This window comes from Lytechinus variegatus, chromosome 5 (assembly GCF_018143015.1).
Source record: "Lytechinus variegatus isolate NC3 chromosome 5, Lvar_3.0, whole genome shotgun sequence".
Classification (NCBI taxonomy): Eukaryota; Metazoa; Echinodermata; class Echinoidea; order Temnopleuroida; family Toxopneustidae; genus Lytechinus; species Lytechinus variegatus.
In genome coordinates, this window is record NC_054744.1 from 16,885,275 (window position 1) to 16,901,862 (window position 16,588).

Below are 16,588 nucleotides of genomic sequence, written 5' to 3' on the forward strand. Positions count from 1 at the left end.
ATATTCTTTCCTTCCCGACCCGGCACAGCTCAGCTGACGAGTGAGCTCAGCCCTGTTTAATCAAACTACACCATGCATCATGATGGTCATGCATGCACTGAAATTCAGGAATTTTCGGCCAGTGGCAGTAGCTGTGCAAGTGCTATATAGCTAGGGCGCCAGCTCACAAGGGAAATCAATTTTGTGTGGGGGTTTTGTCACGGGTAATTTCAAGTTGACAGAGAATAAAATTGGGGGGGGGGGGGGAATATGAAGAACCATTGAAAGATCTTAAAAAAACATGATTAAAGATCTGTTTATTTCTTTAAAATTGATAACTCCTTGGGATGAAGCTGTCCAAGAACAATGACATACAAAATAAGAGATAGAAAAAGAGGGATAAATTAATAGGGGGTGGGGGTTTGTTTCCTGTGAACCCCCCTTAAAATGTCTCCTGCCCCCCCTAAAATTTAGGTTGATTACCTTTTTTTTGCTTGTCTAATATTTTTTTCATATGTCCATCACAAAATTTCAGGTAGACCCCCCCTAATTTTTTTGGGCATCCACCGACAATGATGACCAGTCAAATAGGGGTCGATGGGGGGGAGGGGGGGTCACCTTTAATTCATTCCAAAATTGTTTCAAAAGTCACACTACCCCTCCTCACTACCATTATCTAAAGTTCATGATAACATTTTGTAAAACCATATTTTCAATTTTTTGTTGCTATAAATTTCTTGGTAAAATTTTTAAAAATATATTTCTGAAATAGGCCTATCCACATTGGTAATTTTCATAAAACATTATAACATCAAAATATGAAACATTGTAAAATAATTACTGTAGAATCAAGTATAATAATTGATAACTGATTTCTCTTGCATAGATATGAAATCAGCTTCATTTTGGGAGATAAGATCCATTATTTTTTAATCTAGTTATTTTTGGCTTCCCAAAGTTCTCAGAACAAGCCTATGCAACCTCTTTGAGAAAATCATTCACAGAACCTTACATTTCAAACTCCCTTAAAACGCCCCTCTATATCCAATACTAAATCATGTAGAAATACCTTCAATATTATTCCCTCTGGAATATACTCCACTTTAATAATTTATGGATTCCATACTCATTCAAGTATTGGAAACTAAATGTAAAATAATTTCTGCTGAAGCTGTAGTTTATAGATCCCTTTTTTCATTTGTACCTTTTCTGCAATGTTATTTTAATTGCATGTAATTTTTTGTTTATAAAGTTTTTCATCATGATGCAATGCCCCTGTGTAAATCAGTTAAGTAACTGAAAGGGCTACCCTGCGCCGAATGAAACTAAAATAGATAATAAATCATAAACTCTCATGTTCCTTGACTCAATTTTCAAAATCATGCAGTCTTCATTTCATTCAGCTCAGCACACATGCACCCCCACTACCCTTAATGTTTTTTTCCCAAAAATTTCATTAAATGTACAGGTGATCAAGTTCCCCCAGTCAATGGAAGACATGAGAGAGCATCAAGTAGGCTTCTATGGACTGGCCCATTTCCTGAATGTGGTTGGTGCTGTGGATGGAACACATGTGAATCTGTTGGGGGCTCCACTTGGCGAGGGACGAGTACCTCTACGTTAACAGAAAGGGTCGCAAATCACTGAATGTTCAGTTAATTTGCGACCACACCTACAAACTACTGAATGTCGTCGCCAGATGGCCAGGAAGCACCCACGACAGCCGCATCTTGAGGGTAATTATATTCAAGAAATGTCCCCCCCCCCACCATCGTATATCAATGCAATATGATAGCTATATATCTATTGTACAGGGGGTGGGGGAATAACAATTCTAAAATGTTTCTTTTATGGGCCACTTACATCAATAAATAAATGTGGTATCGTATTCGTAGTATTTTCATAGAAGGGAGCCAACCTAAATGTGACTTTTTTCTCAATGAAATTAGCCACAACTCAAGACTTCTCTTTCTTAATACTCTCCTTTCTTTTTTGTATACCCATTCTCTCTCCCTTTCTCCTATTTCAAACAATTCAATTCTCAAATAATACATTTAAAATAATTTCATTTGCAATCCAAGATAATACAGGAAACTTATGATTTATTAAGAACAGTTATAAGTGATAGACCAAAGAACTCATTATAAATTTACAACTGAATTTGTAATCAAGTCATATTTTGAATTCAATGGTCACTGTATCAGAGCTGCCAAGTTGTATTTTGCATTTTCAGTATTCTTATCCCCCAAAATCAGTATTTTGACCAAAAAATCTGTATTTTTACCATGAGATAAATATGCATGCATACTGGCAAAGCTCGATCACTTCTTACATTATTTTGCGCCCCACACCGTCGCACACGAGACCGAAAGCTTCAGTCTAGATTTTGGTTGTTCCGCTGAACTGCGTTGGCTGACTCACCAATACATAGACTGAAGAATTTGGAGGCCCGTACGTACAGACAACGTATTAGCAGTAACGTTAGATCTAACATTCGACGGAAACCTGTTTTTTTCCGATCGTATTTTTGCACATAAAATCATAAAATGTCACATTATGAAAAAGAAATTGCATCCATATTTACGGAAAAATGTATGAAATTCAGAAATATCGTACCTTAGACCGCAGTTACGGCTAATTCGTTTCAAATTATGATTGAAACATCGTCATCTTCAATCCTTCCGTCGGACAACGTAAGTTGCCATCTTGGATGACGTCATCATCCTTACAGACGTATTTACCAGTCGCAAAATATCGCGATTTCAGCCGCTGCTTTGCGCTTGTAAACTACGTGCGTGCGCTCGGAACTTGTCACCCGCATTGATTCGCCAGGATATCGAAAATTCTAATCGGAAAGCCTTGATGAAAGCATAACTCATTGAACGTAGAGGGCAGCAACACACGGAATACCTTTTCTTCTCTAACTAATTTGTTTTTTCCCGTATTTTATCATGAAAAAGCGTACTGCCGTATTTTAAATTGATTTCCGTATGAAATACGGAAAAATCATACTACTTGGCAGCTCTGACTGTATCCCTTGTTTGTGTATTGAAATATGTAAGTGAATATTGACAAGGTCCCTTTTCTTTTAAATCAACAGAACAGTGCCATTGGACGACGGTTTGCTGATGGCGAGCTGCAAGGTATCCTGCTGGGTGATGCAGGATATCGCCTGGAGCCATGGCTCATGACACCAGTTCGAGAGCCACAAAACAATGCTGAAAGAGCATATAACAGGTGAATAAATTTTAATAATATTCAAGTATAAAATTATCAATGAATGCTCAGCAATCATGTGTCGTTTTGATAAACACATAGAATGTTTTTAAATTTACATATATACATATATACAGCAGATTAATAAATAAAATTTGGCATAACATATAAATCAGAGATGAATTAATTATTTAAGCACTAAACTGCATTCATCAATACACAAATAAAAGCATTTCTGAAATGATAAATATAATAGCCTATCACCCAACATTGATCAAATTTGCAGCGTAAAGGGCTCTCTCGAAAAGCAGTTTTTATGTACTGAAGAGACCACCCTGTCTAAAGAAAACAGAAATAAATAAATTTTTGCAGCTTAAAGGACAAGTTAACCCCAACAAAAAGCTGATTTGAATATAACGATGGAAATCATGCTTATAACGCTGAAAATTTGATCAGAAACAGATCTAAAATAAGAAATTTATGACATTTAAAAAATTTTGAAAATAAAATCACAAGACAGTTTTATGCACATCAAGGTTTGTATGAAAATAAGGGAACTGATGACATCACCCAATCACCATCTATTGTGTTTTTCGTTACATGAATATGAAATACTTCAATTTTCTACTCATTATCACGTGAAACAAAGTTTCATTCCTCCCTGAACATGGGGAATTCCATTGTCTTGTGTTCTTGTCTTCCATTTTGTGGTTCAAACAAGAGCGTTTTAATTGTCAAATCTGTGAAAAATAGAAATATTGTATAATTTAAATACAATACAAATAAAATAGCAAGCGATTAACATCATCAATTCTTTCATTTGCATAACACTGAGTTGAGCATAGAACTGTTATGTGAAAAATAAGCGAAACTTTAATATGTCACAACTTTCTTATATAATATACAATTTTGACCAAATTTTCAGCGTTATTCTGGTTTGAAATTTCTCTATTGATTTAAATCAACTTTTTTGTGAGTGGACTTGACATTTAAACTGAAGTGTCATGTCTTTCATTTCATTTCAATTTTGCATATACTATATGCAGGATATTGAGAATATTTCATTTTACATTATGTAGGAGGGGAAATCCTCACAAGGAATTTAAATCTGACTTTACATGTAACTTGCTCCCAAATCTACTTTTATTGCACACAGAGCACACTGTAAGACACGGGTTTTCATCGAGCAAGTCAATGGGCAGCTCAAGAATAAATTCAGATGCTTGTTGGGTGGTGGCATCAATATGTCCCCAGAAAGGGCCAGCGACATCATCATCGCTTGTTGTGTTCTCTTTAATATAAGCAAGGAGTTGAAAGAACCAGAACAAGAATACCACATGGAAGTTGATGAAGATGTCAATCCCCACGAGCCAGAAGGAAATGAGCCCACTGGTGCTGCCGTTAGACAGGCAATTATAAACGATTATTTTGCTTGAACCGATTTGGATTAACCATGCACATTTTCCCCATTGTCATTGCTCTGTTTAAGTTGAAAGCCATGTCCTGCTTTCGTTTTATTTTATATTGACATTTTTCAAAATATTTATTGGAAAGGTGTTACAGTTATTGTAACTAGTTTGATGGCATTGTATTTACAATTGCACTTTATTTCTGATTTATATCATTTCACGACAAATCATATTGTTTTGACCAGTTAAAAACTTCTGAATCATAAACCATTGATGTTCAAGGCACCAACTTTACTTCAACTTTGCTCTTAGGTTGTTGGTCTTTTCTAGCATAAGGCAAAACCTCCATATACACAATGATCTAATTATTATTTAACATGTGGTAGAGTTTGGGACTGGCTGAGTGACAAAACCCACACAAGTAAATGTGAATAGATATACATGTGCCTAAGATCTATGAAGAATGAGAGGTTGTAGCCACAAGCAATGCCCCATAATGATTGACAACAAATCTTACCAAAAAGTGCACCTTTGGAGACAATGAAAATAATTGTTATTCATACGTATACAAACATAGATGCATAAATGTTCTTGGAGTATATATATATATATACAGAAAGCACTTTTGCAAATACTGTATCCTTCTATGTCGTCTATTTTGATCCTGATTTTCATGGTGAAAGATTCACACAGTGAGCATCATATTGAATGGTTCTGTTACTGTATTGAATATTCCAATGATAGAGTAAATCATACCTCCAAATGGTTGATTATGAAATTAGGAAAGAAAAACATAAACCTGCATACCTATAAATCATCTTAATATATATTCCTTCATATATGCTGTGAGAATCAGATGCAACAGGCAAGGATCACATGGAATGTGGTCATGAATCCCATGAAAATTGGTTTATGCATCAACTCTAGAATCAATTTAATTCTCTTAGGATAACCCTAGAATATAAAGCATTGGTGTACATGATCAGAAGTAATTTGTGAAACATCACAATATAGCAAGTGTCACCTGGGTTCCTACGATATGCTAAACACAGATATCAAGATTGAGAGTGAAAGGATGGCTAATTTTTACTCACTCTGATTTACTTGAGCTTTTGTCTTGAGTGACACTGAAAATTTGATGCAGTCACACATTTTGGAACAAGATAATGGGAAAAAAAAAACATCAATGATGTTATAATATTGGAGGAAATGTTATTGTACTTGTCACTTCTTTAGTAAAAAAAAATATTTCAGAGTTGAATAATAGAGAAATTTACTAAGATTTGGATTATGAAAATGTATAAGTGAACATTGAACTATTCTTAGAGAGGGATTCTGATAAAGATTTCAGCACCAAAATGTTTGTGTTGCATCGCAAGGCAATGATTCAAATTGAATGAATTGAATGAATAACATTATCTTCTATCTACTGAGAGGAGAATAAAAGTTGAAGTTTAACATTCTCAACTCAGAAGAATGTATTCTTTGTCATTTTTTGTACTCATTTACATAATATTTGCTAAATGTATGTTTTTTTTTAATTTACCAAAGTTCAAGTTGACTTTACTACAAGTTCTAAACAATATTCATCAAGTTTTCAGTCTACTTATTTCTTCCATTGCTACAAAATCTCCAGATAATGAAAACATCTAAGGAAATAATTTCTATATTAATTCCTGAAAAAATGAAGTATTGAAGTTAAGAGTTGATAAGATGAATCATAAATACATTACATAGCACAGGTTAATCGCTAGACGGTATTCATTTGTCTCGCAATCTACTATGGTCAACAAGGAAATTCGTGATCACTCTCGCAAAAAGTGTTCACTGGCTTTCTAGGAAATTTGTGATCACTCTCGCAAAAAGTGTACACTAGCTTACAAGTTCACGAGCTTTCGAGTGCCACTGCAACTCTTTATCAAGTGACGAAAATTATCTGATATCGTACTCTATTTATACTAACCTCCAAGACCGTACAAACGAACGCGAGAACAATAGGTGGGCACTGATCCGTTGTGCGATTGGTCAGGAGTTATGCAAATAAGCCGGGGTATATGCAAATACGCCGTGGGTCGGCAATATGCAAATGAGACCAAAAAATTGGCGGGCTCGCTAGTTTCCTGTGGGCGGGGGTTGACTAGCTGAGCGGTCCCTTGATTGGGGCCGGGAACGATCGGGTCGGCGTGCACTGCCAGGTAAGGGGGTATTGTGCTGTCGGATGGTTCGCATCCAGAAATCGGGGATGTCGATCCCGCTGTCTCTGTTGAAGTTGTTGGGACAAAGATGTATACTAATAGCCTCCTTAATCCTGCGTGTATACCAATGTCTTTCTTTGGCAATGCAATGTACACCCTCCCAATCTGGGTGGTGTTGCTTCTCCCAAGCATGTTCTGCCACCGCGGATGTGTCGGTTCGCTGTAACCGAACATCGCGCTTGTGTTCAGAAATGCGTTCAACTATCGGTCAGGCTGTCTCTCCGATGTAAGACCCGTCACATCCCTGGCAAGGAATGTTGTATACTACGCCATCACGTCTGTGATCAGGGATAGGGTCTTTGGGGTGTACAAGCTGTTTGTGTATGGTGGTGTCCGAGCGGAAAACCGTTCGGATACCGTGACCTTCTAATCGGCGTTTAAGTTGTTGTGAAAGGCCATCTATGTTTTTGAAAACCTTCTGATCCCTTGGTGGTTGTTTTTTCTTGAAAGTGTTCTTGATAAAACGGCGTGGGTAGCCGTTGCTGTATAAGGGGACACGTATGTGTGCTCTTTCTTTCGGGAGTTCAGGCGGGTGAGTTATAATACGTGCTGCTCTGTCGAACAGGCATTTAACAAGACCCTTCTTGACCGATTTGTCGTGATGAGAATCATATGGTATGTATAGGTCTGTATGAGTGGGCTTGCGGTAGACAGAGGTGGAAAGTTTCCCGCCCTCGTGTCTTTGGACTAGCATATCAAGGAATGCTAATTTCCCTCCTTGTTCAGTCTCCAGAGTGAACTGGATGGACGGTTGCTGGCTGTTCATGTATGCGAGTAGGCTGTCTGCTTCGGAATTATTTACAATTATGAAAGTGTCATCGACGTATCTCTTCCACACCCGTGGGCGGCATGTGGAAGGACACTTGGGCAAAGCGTTCTGTTCAAAACCTTCCATATATAGGTTAGCCACAACCGCTGAGACTGGGCTACCCATTGCTGCTCCTTCTGTTTGCTCATAGAAAGAGCCTCTGTACAGAAAATATGTGGATCTGAGGACGAACTTGAGGAGATCGGCTATTTGTTCAGGCATAAGTGTGGTACGTTCTGATAATGTGGGGTCGGATTGCATGCGTTGCAGGGCCGTACTGCATGCGCCCTCTATCGGTACGTTATTGAAGAGGGAGACTACATCAAAAGAGATCATGGATTCTTGTTCGTTAATTGTCTGCTTCGATGTGAATTCAGCGAATTCACTGGAGTTGGAAACCGTGTGTTCTGAGCAGTTAGTGAGAGGGGACAGGATGTCCGCCAGGTACTTTGATAGGTTATAGGCAAATGAACCTATGCATGAAACTATTGGTCTGAGAGGTATCCCGGGTTTGTGTATTTTGGGCAACCCGTAAATTCTAGGTGGCTGTTTCTGTGTGGGCTTTATCTTTTTGTATGTAGCCTCATCTAGAACTTTGTCTTTCTTTAGTGCCAGTAACGTACTGGTCAGTTTGCGACACATTCGATCTGTGGGTCTTTCTTTAGCATTTTTATACAGACCACAGCTCAGAAGCTCGGTCATTTTGTCTTCGTAGGAGGTACTATCTAGAATGATTGTGGCACTGCCCTTATCCGCAGGAAGGATTGTGATGCTATCATCATTCTTGAGTGTCTTAAGAGCATCACGCATCTCGCTTGTGGTAATTCGGTTTCGGAGGACGTGCTCTCTGTAGAATAGAATCTACATCTTTTCGTGCGGCATCGGCCGAAACTGGATCAATAAGCTTGACCGCGGTTTCGACCTTAGCTACTATCTCGGTCATGGGCAATTGTTTGGGTGACACGGCAAAGGCGAGGCCTTTCTTAAGTAATTGCTCCTCGGTGGAGGTGATCTGTCTCGAGGATAGGTTAACAACCCATTTATCCTCATTCGCTAATGAGACGGTGACCTTCTTTGATTTGGGTTGTACCAACTTTTCAAATTTAGCCTGTTGCCTTTTCTTGTATTTAGCGAAAACATCTGCGTAGATATTTTCATTAACCTTCAGAATGTCTGTACTATGTTGGGCTTGCATAGTCTCTTTGATATCGGCTTTCAAAGTTTCGTATTCCGTCTTTGCCGAATCAATCGTGCATCTAGTAAGAAAGATGCGTTCTTTCAGAAAACGGAGGGCGGCCGTTTCTGCTATCTTTCTTGCTCCTTTGGTGTTCATAGGAGGTTTGACCCGCAGGTCTTTGGGAACCACTGACGCTTTAATGCAATGCACAAGAAAGGTCAAGTGGTTGGAAAATCGAGCTTTCTTTTTACTACATCGTTCGTATCTTTGAGTCAACTTTAGGGCGGGGCGCCCATATGTTCGTTCAATAATACTAAATAGGTTCATTATTGCGGATTGAAATAATCGCTAGCTCGTGAAATTGTAAGCTAGTGAACACTTTTTGCGAGAGTGATCACGAATTTCCTAGAAAGCCAGTGAACACTTTTTGCGAGAGTGATCACGAATTTCCTTGTTGACCATAGTAGATTGCGAGACAAATGAATACCCTCTAGCGAATATTTCAATCCGCAATAATGAACCTATTTAGTATAGCACAGGTTATTTTAAAATGTAAGATTTGCTTCTTTATAAAAAGAACAAATATTGTGAGACCAACAATATCCATGTTATGAAGATTGTTGTATGGATTTCTACCAATTAACATTAACATTTTGCATATGATAATACTGTATAGAGCTTTTAGCAGGAGGCCAAGAGAACAGCATAAGAAAAGGTGGAATACCAATAAAATGTTGATGTGTGCTGTAAACTTCAGCAAGAGTAACTCAAAAAACAGGCAAGCTATTGTAGTTGTTAATGGAATCAGTAGTTACATACAAACAAAAATGATTCAAAGACAAAGGCCCAAATTCACAAAGGTAAGTTATAAAACCATCGGATGAACCCATGGTTTACGCAGACTTCCTGTATAAATTACGTTTATTAAAAAAAGGTCCAAGGTTGAGACTCTCTATTGTCACAGTGTGCCAAATTAACGACAGTTGCCATGGTTATCCATGAGTCCACTCTTCAAATAGTGGACTCATGAATAAAAGTAGCGTCCTTAACCATGGTATTTAATTTGGCGCACTGTGACAAAAGCGCACATCAGCATAGAATATTTAGTACTATGCAGGGCAAATAAACATAATTCATACAAGAAACTTGCATCCATGGGTTCAACCGATGGTTTTAAAAACCACCTTTTTAATTTGGGCCTAGTTGTCCAGAATCACTACTGATGTCCATTAACAAACTGCTGCAAACTATTTCTTATGTCTTTAAAAACATCATGGATGTTATTAAATGTTTGCAGCATAGCTTGCTGCGTTCTGAGCGTCTCCTGCTGAACTTGCAACAGACGCTCCTGGTATTCTGTGTGCTGGTCATACCGCACAGAACACCTTCTCTTATGCTGGACGTCTTGGCGTCCTGCATGACCTCCTTGACTCCCCTCCTTGACCACAGTCTCCTCGACCACCTCCTCAACCTCCTCCTCTTCCTCCGGATTCCCCATCTCAGCGAGCATGGCACAGGCTGCCGTATTTTGTGATAGCTGCACATCAAGAAAAGAAAATTAAACTTGACTTAAATTACATATTTAAACATTTCGTATTGAACATTGGAATGGACTATGATTCAACATTTTTTTCATTTCAAAATCTTAACCCAATTCCAAGCTCATATAAATTGGTATTCCAGGATGAATTAATATGATTTGAACAGAGAAAGGAGAAAAATCAGATAAACAAACCCCTCTTTTTCCCCACTTTCTTTCTTCCCTTTATATTCCCCTATTCAGTTTTACACATCAATCCATAAGAACACTGAAATTTATAAAAACAATATCCTAGTGTCTTTCTCACGTTTTGTAAAGGAAAAGAAACACTATTCATATTAAAAATTCAAATAAAATATAGACATTTTATTGGCAAAGTGCATATAATAACTTTTTTTTCCCCTAAAATTTGAATATTTACACAATTAAATCATTATACATCATTTCATCTGGGGAGAAACAAATGCTCTTCTTATCTGAGTGTTTGAAATAACTGTGGTAATCCAGTGCATATGTCCCATTGCAAAAAAAATAAAAAGGTTTTACTATTGGTGACAATTTAAAATGACCTTGAAGCACCACCTTCCCTTTCCTTTCATTGTCCTCTTTAAAATAGATTCTCAAGTAGAGCCATGTGAGAAGAATCGTGGAGAATATCCAATCCAAATATGCTCATTGAATTAATGCCTGAATTCAAGAATAGCTGGAATTAAAATAAATGATCCTTCTTCAAGGCATGTATGTAATTTCACATAATGTCATCTATTTGATTGTTGAATCTTTTCTATTAAACTAACCGGTTTCTCTGATGCCCCTGTCTCGGTCTCCATGCCCCGGATCCCATAAACTGCTTTGTCCTGCATCGCTGCCAAGATCATTTCCATTTTTGGCTTAATTTTGCACGTTCCTCCTCCTGAAGATTTAACAAAAATCAATAACGTTACATAATTATAAATTGTAATTATTTGCTCTCAGATGGAACAAAAATAACCAAAATCAATCAACAAATAAGTAATTTCTGTGAGTTTTGAAAATATATGAATAAATAGCAGATTCAATGAGTTTCAAAATTCTATGTTTAAATTTTGTATCACCACATTGATGCTATCATATAAAGCAAACAAAATTTAAATTGATCAACAAATGAAGAATAAAAAACACTTTTTGTGATTTCTGAATAAATTTTGCATAAATTAGAATAATTTTCCAGATGAAATTTCAAAATTTTGTGTACAAGTTTGGTGAACCCCATGCAGTTCTACCAGATGGAAGAAAAAAAATCAAAATCTGTCAACAAATAAATGAGGCATTTTCTGTGATTTATGAATACATTTCGCATAAATTAGCATAAGTAATTTTCTACTGAAAATTGCAAAAACTGTGTATAAGTTTGGTGAACCTCATAAGGTTCTACAAGATGGAAGAAGAAAAAAAGTAAAAATCGGTCAACAATTGAAGAAGAAAAAGCATTTTATGTGAAATTTTGAAAATATGAATAAATTAATTTCGAATAAATTAGCATAAAAATTGTTCTAGTCAAAATTTCAAAATTCTGCGTACAAGATTGGTAAACCTCATGAAGCTCTACCAGATGGAAGCAAAAAACTCAAAATCAGTCAACAAATAAATAAGTAGCATTTTATGTGAATTTTGAAAAATGCGTATAAATTAGCATATTTAATGACTTTAAAAATTCTGAGTAGAATTTTTGACTGCCCCACCTAGTGCTATCATATAAAGCAAACAGAATTGAAATCGGACTTGAAATGGCGAAGGAGTAGCATTTTGAAATTGTGGACGGACGACAGACGACGGACGCCACGCCACGGCACAAGCTCATCTTGCCCTTTGGGCCGGATGAGCTAAAAATTAGAACTCCTATATACATTTGGCAAGTTTTAAGTTAAATCATTAATATAATAATACTAACTTAGTCTCATTTTATACACAGTAATGGTTTTCATGAAATCCATATTTCATAAACTATATCCATAAACTTTCAAAGTTATGACATCAATTTAACAATTATCCCCAACATGGCCAAAGTTTATTGACCATAGATGACCTTTGACCATTGTCGCTTGAACTGAAATTCACACAGGATGATCAGTGATACTTGATTACTCTATAGTTTTATGAACCAGGCCCATTTACTTTTAAGTTATGATGGTAATTCAACAAATACCCACCCCCATCAAAGTTTATTGACCCTAAATGACCTTTGACCTTAGTCATGTGACCTGAAACTCAGGCAGAATGTTCAGAAATATTTGATTACCCTTATTTCATTTTCATGAACTAGGTCCATATACTATCTAAGTTATGACATTGACATTTCAAAAACTTAACCTTTAACCTTGATATCTCCCATCCCCCCCAAAAAAAAAGACTGCCGGCTATATGCATACTTACAAAAAATTGGAAGTTAAAATTTCTTTTCTTATCACAATAAAGAAATCAACAAGGCCAGAAAAATGAGACAACCCAAAATCCAGCCCGCCTCCCTGCATCCACCTACAATTGACAGAGGCATAAAAATAGCTATTGAATGATTAGCATGACATATCTTCTAAAAAAAATAACTAGATGAACGGTCATAGATCTCTTAAAGCTTAAGTTGATATATTAAACTTAATTCTTTACTTTTAAAATGAATGAAAATACGTACCAGTCTTATTTCTTTGCCTGGCATATTCGTTGGCTTTTTTCTTCAAATCACTCCAGGACTGCCTGAGGTTGGAGGCTGTGCGGCCTGGACAGCCAAGAGCCGCTAGCTGCTCTGACAGCTCCTCCCATGCCTTTCTCCTTGTTTCAGCAACCTTTATTTGAAATGCAAACAGACCAAAAAATAGTTTTTCTTGCAGTAAACTAAATTGACACTCTTAAGTAAATATGTATTTTACAAGTGGAACATGTCAGACTGGCAGTCTCACCTCCAATATGTTACTCACTATACTGTAGCAGCAGTGCTGACTTCAAGGGGCTAGTCCAGGTTTTGCCATTAGGGAAGGGGTGGGGGTGGGGTATTTTACTCGACCAGCCTCACCTATGTTGAGTGAAGCACAATGTAGGTAAATTTCTTGCAGAAGGAAAACATGCCATGGCTGGGAATCAAACCCACATCTTTTAGTACTCAATCAAGATGAAACCATAATAAGGTGAGATTTAAAGGTGAAGTCCACCTCAGAAAAATGTTGATTTGAATCAATAGAGAAAAATCAGACCAGCACAATGCTAAAAATTTCATCGAAATCGGATATAAAATAAGAAAGTTACATTTCAAAGTTTCGCTCATTTTTAACAAAATAGTTATATGAACGAGCCAGCCACATCCAAATGAGAGAGTCGATGATGTCACTCACTCACTATTTCTTTTGATTTTTTATTGTTTGAATTAAACAATTTTTCAATTTCTATGAATTTGATGATTAGGACCTACTTGCCTGAAGCACAAAATGTTAAAATGATGGAATTCCACGTGTTCAGGGAGGAATGAAACTTCATTTCACGTGACAATGACAAGGAAATAAAAAATATTTCATATTTCACATAATAAAATACAAAAGAAATAGTGAGTGATGTCATCAGTTCCCTCATTTGCATAATTATACTTGCTTATATAGCGCTTAATACTTACTTTGTCAGAAGTCTCTAAGCGCTCTATAGTATATGCAGCATAATTACCCTGGCTTTAGCAGTGCAGCTGTTACGCGCACTGCGTTTCAAGGAATACAATCCTGCCAGGTACCAGGCATACTGACTGAGATGTGCATATAACTGTTTTGTGAAATGAAGAGAAACTTTAAAATGCCATAACTTTTTTATTTTAAATCTGATTTTGATGAAATTTTCAGTGTTATGCGTGTTGAATTTTTCTCGTTTCAATCACATTAAGTTGTTGTTGGGGTGGACTTGTCCTTTGATAGCATTTATTTGCCATTACATTCAAGGATGCCAAATATATTATGTTAGGTATAAAAAATAATAAAAGAAAATCTGCTAAGGGAAAGCTTCTTCTCTTTATCACAAATATTCATCAAAATGTGTTACAAAGAGTTGTGATTAATCCAATCAATCACAACTATGGACAGCCAGCAAATTCAGCATTTAAAATGCATGAATGTTCAAAATGTTTTCTAGATATGACAAAAATTACATAAATTCATTGCTTTCTTGACGATTTGGTGTGTTCACATTTGTTTACTAAGGACATTTTGAAAATTTTATGTAGAAATAATTATGATACTGATGGATTTCCATAGAGTTATCATTGATGGGATCAATCGTAACTATTAGTAAGACAGGATCCTGGGCCCTGTTGTACAAATACTCGCGATTGATCCGACCTATCGTAACTCTATGGAAATCCATCAGTGTCATATTTTTTTCTACAGGGAATTTGCAAAATGTCCTTTGTACAACACCCCATATTATCAATAAATCAATGAATTTATGGATATGGATTCATATCTAGAATTTTTTTTAACAAACATGCATTTCATATGTTGACTTTGCTGGCTTTCCATAGTTGTGATGGATTGGATTAATCATAACTCTTTGTACAACAGGGCCCTGAACCCCATCTTACAAAGAGTTGTGATTGATCCGATCGACCGCAATTATGGACAGCCAGCAATGTCGACATCCATTATTCATGTTTGTTCAAAACATTTTCTAGCTATGATGTATATTCAAGCATTCATTGTTTTCGTGAAAATTCACTGCGCTTCTCTTTGTATACAGAGGACATTGTGCACGTTTTTCATAGATTAATTAAGACACTGATGGATTTCCATAGAGTTACGATAGATCAAATCAATCCTAACTCTTTGTAAGACGGGGCCAAGGACTACCAAAAAAAAAAGCAATGAAACCCATCTCTAAATACAAACAAGAGTGTTGCTAAGGTGAACACATAATGCGCCATCCTGCAACATGGAACATGTAGTTACCACGTTACAAGGTAAAGTTAACAGACGGACAACGAGTGTGATACCGTGATACGTCCCGTCTAGGACAGGCATATAATAAAAATGGTAGCAATTAAAATTTGTGCAGTTTTTAAATTTAGCTTCCATACTGTATATCTTACCCTTTCACATGGCGACAAAGGTTGACCAAACAATCGTGTGTGATTGATCCGCACAAAGTCGCACATACATTGCAACTGCTCAAGAGTATATCTTGACTTTTTCAGCTGTAAGAAATTGAATGAGAAAATAATCTATTAGACGATCACAAAATTCCACTTAGAGATAAAGCCATACAAATATTTGCATTTAGTTTTCTTTCAATTTGAATGATTTAATGTTAAGTATTTTCTGTTTGGGGTGACTTTAACCATGGCTTTTATAAAGACTAGTTTGATGGTTGTAAACTTGGATCTAATTGTTGAACTTACATGTATGACCATGATTCAAACAGATAAAAACAATCTCAATGTAAACAAATATTTGCCCATGAAATTACATTTCAGATGATATATTACCTTAAAGGGATTCGTTCATTTCATCAAGGTCATTTTTATATGCTCATCAGTTTGTTTACTGTATTGTTATAATTTAATTTAGCTATAAAATGAGATCAAAATAAAAGGTGCCCTTTTGAAAACCAATGTAACTCATAGTGTCTATTTGACTAATAAAAATAACATTATGTACTTTGTTCCTTTGCAAGAATTTTTGGTGTGTTTTTTGTAAAGGATTTGTAAGAATTGCTAAGATGTACCGTATGGCCTATGGGCACTAGTATTCAACCCGGCATAATTCAAAGATTTTGAAATATTCCCGAAAATATTTAGAAATATGGAATTTATCTTAATTTCATACTTTTGTTATTTCAAGGGTAATCTGTTGTCGGTATTTTCTTTATCAATCTGTGGACTGTATGCGCGGAGGATTGAATTATGCGGCGATGGCCTTTTGCACTGAATGGCACTAATAGTAGTACTAGTAGGCCTACCGGTACCTGTATTCAACCTAGTGAGGATAGATAGCAAATCTCAAATTTTCAAAAGGGTTTAGATTGGTAAATTAGATCTAGATCTATGTAAGTCTCTGGCTTAGATTAATTCCCTGTTTGGTCTCATCTCAAATGGTGTAGTCCATTGTCAGATGGGACAAGGGCAGATTGAGAAACAGGGTCATCTTAAATCACTAGCCTAAAAGTAATGGCGTGCCGACGGATTGAATACTTATAATACTA

At 36.5% G+C, this 16,588-nt stretch overlaps 2 protein-coding genes and 1 pseudogene across 2 annotated transcripts; 1 reads left to right on the plus strand and 2 right to left on the minus strand.

Moving 5' to 3' along the window:
• Positions 1–630: 630 nt before the first annotated feature.
• On the plus strand, positions 631–5,371 carry LOC121415589 (annotated as a pseudogene).
• A 1,696-nt stretch (positions 5,372–7,067) lies between these two features.
• Positions 7,068–8,369, minus strand: LOC121414914. The gene has a single exon (XM_041607960.1). The coding sequence runs from the start codon at positions 8,367–8,369 to the stop codon at positions 7,068–7,070; it is 1,302 nt and encodes a 433-aa protein (XP_041463894.1).
• A 1,011-nt stretch (positions 8,370–9,380) lies between these two features.
• Positions 9,381–15,784, minus strand: LOC121414786. Its single transcript, XM_041607843.1, has 4 exons — positions 15,477–15,784; positions 13,053–13,203; positions 11,182–11,297; positions 9,381–10,381 (listed from the first exon to the last, which is right to left on the minus strand). The coding sequence occupies exons 1-4, from the start codon at positions 15,540–15,542 to the stop codon at positions 10,061–10,063; spliced, it is 654 nt and encodes a 217-aa protein (XP_041463777.1). The 5' UTR covers positions 15,543–15,784; the 3' UTR covers positions 9,381–10,060.
• Positions 15,785–16,588: the final 804 nt, after the last annotated feature.

Excerpts from the sequence above, each read along its gene's own strand:
- LOC121414914 (XM_041607960.1), bottom strand. The coding sequence starts at position 8,369 with ATGACCGAGCTTCTGAGCTGTGGTCTGTATAAAAATGCTAAAGAAAGA.
- LOC121414786 (XM_041607843.1), bottom strand. The coding sequence starts at position 15,542 with ATGTGCGACTTTGTGCGGATCAATCACACACGATTGTTTGGTCAACCT. Across the intron at positions 13,204-15,476 it reads CTTTGTCGCCATGTGAAAGG|GTTGCTGAAACAAGGAGAAA; the intron begins GTAAGATATACA and ends TTTCAAATAAAG. Across the intron at positions 11,298-13,052 it reads CAGGCAAAGAAATAAGACTG|GAGGAGGAACGTGCAAAATT; the intron begins GTACGTATTTTC and ends TTAAATCTTCAG.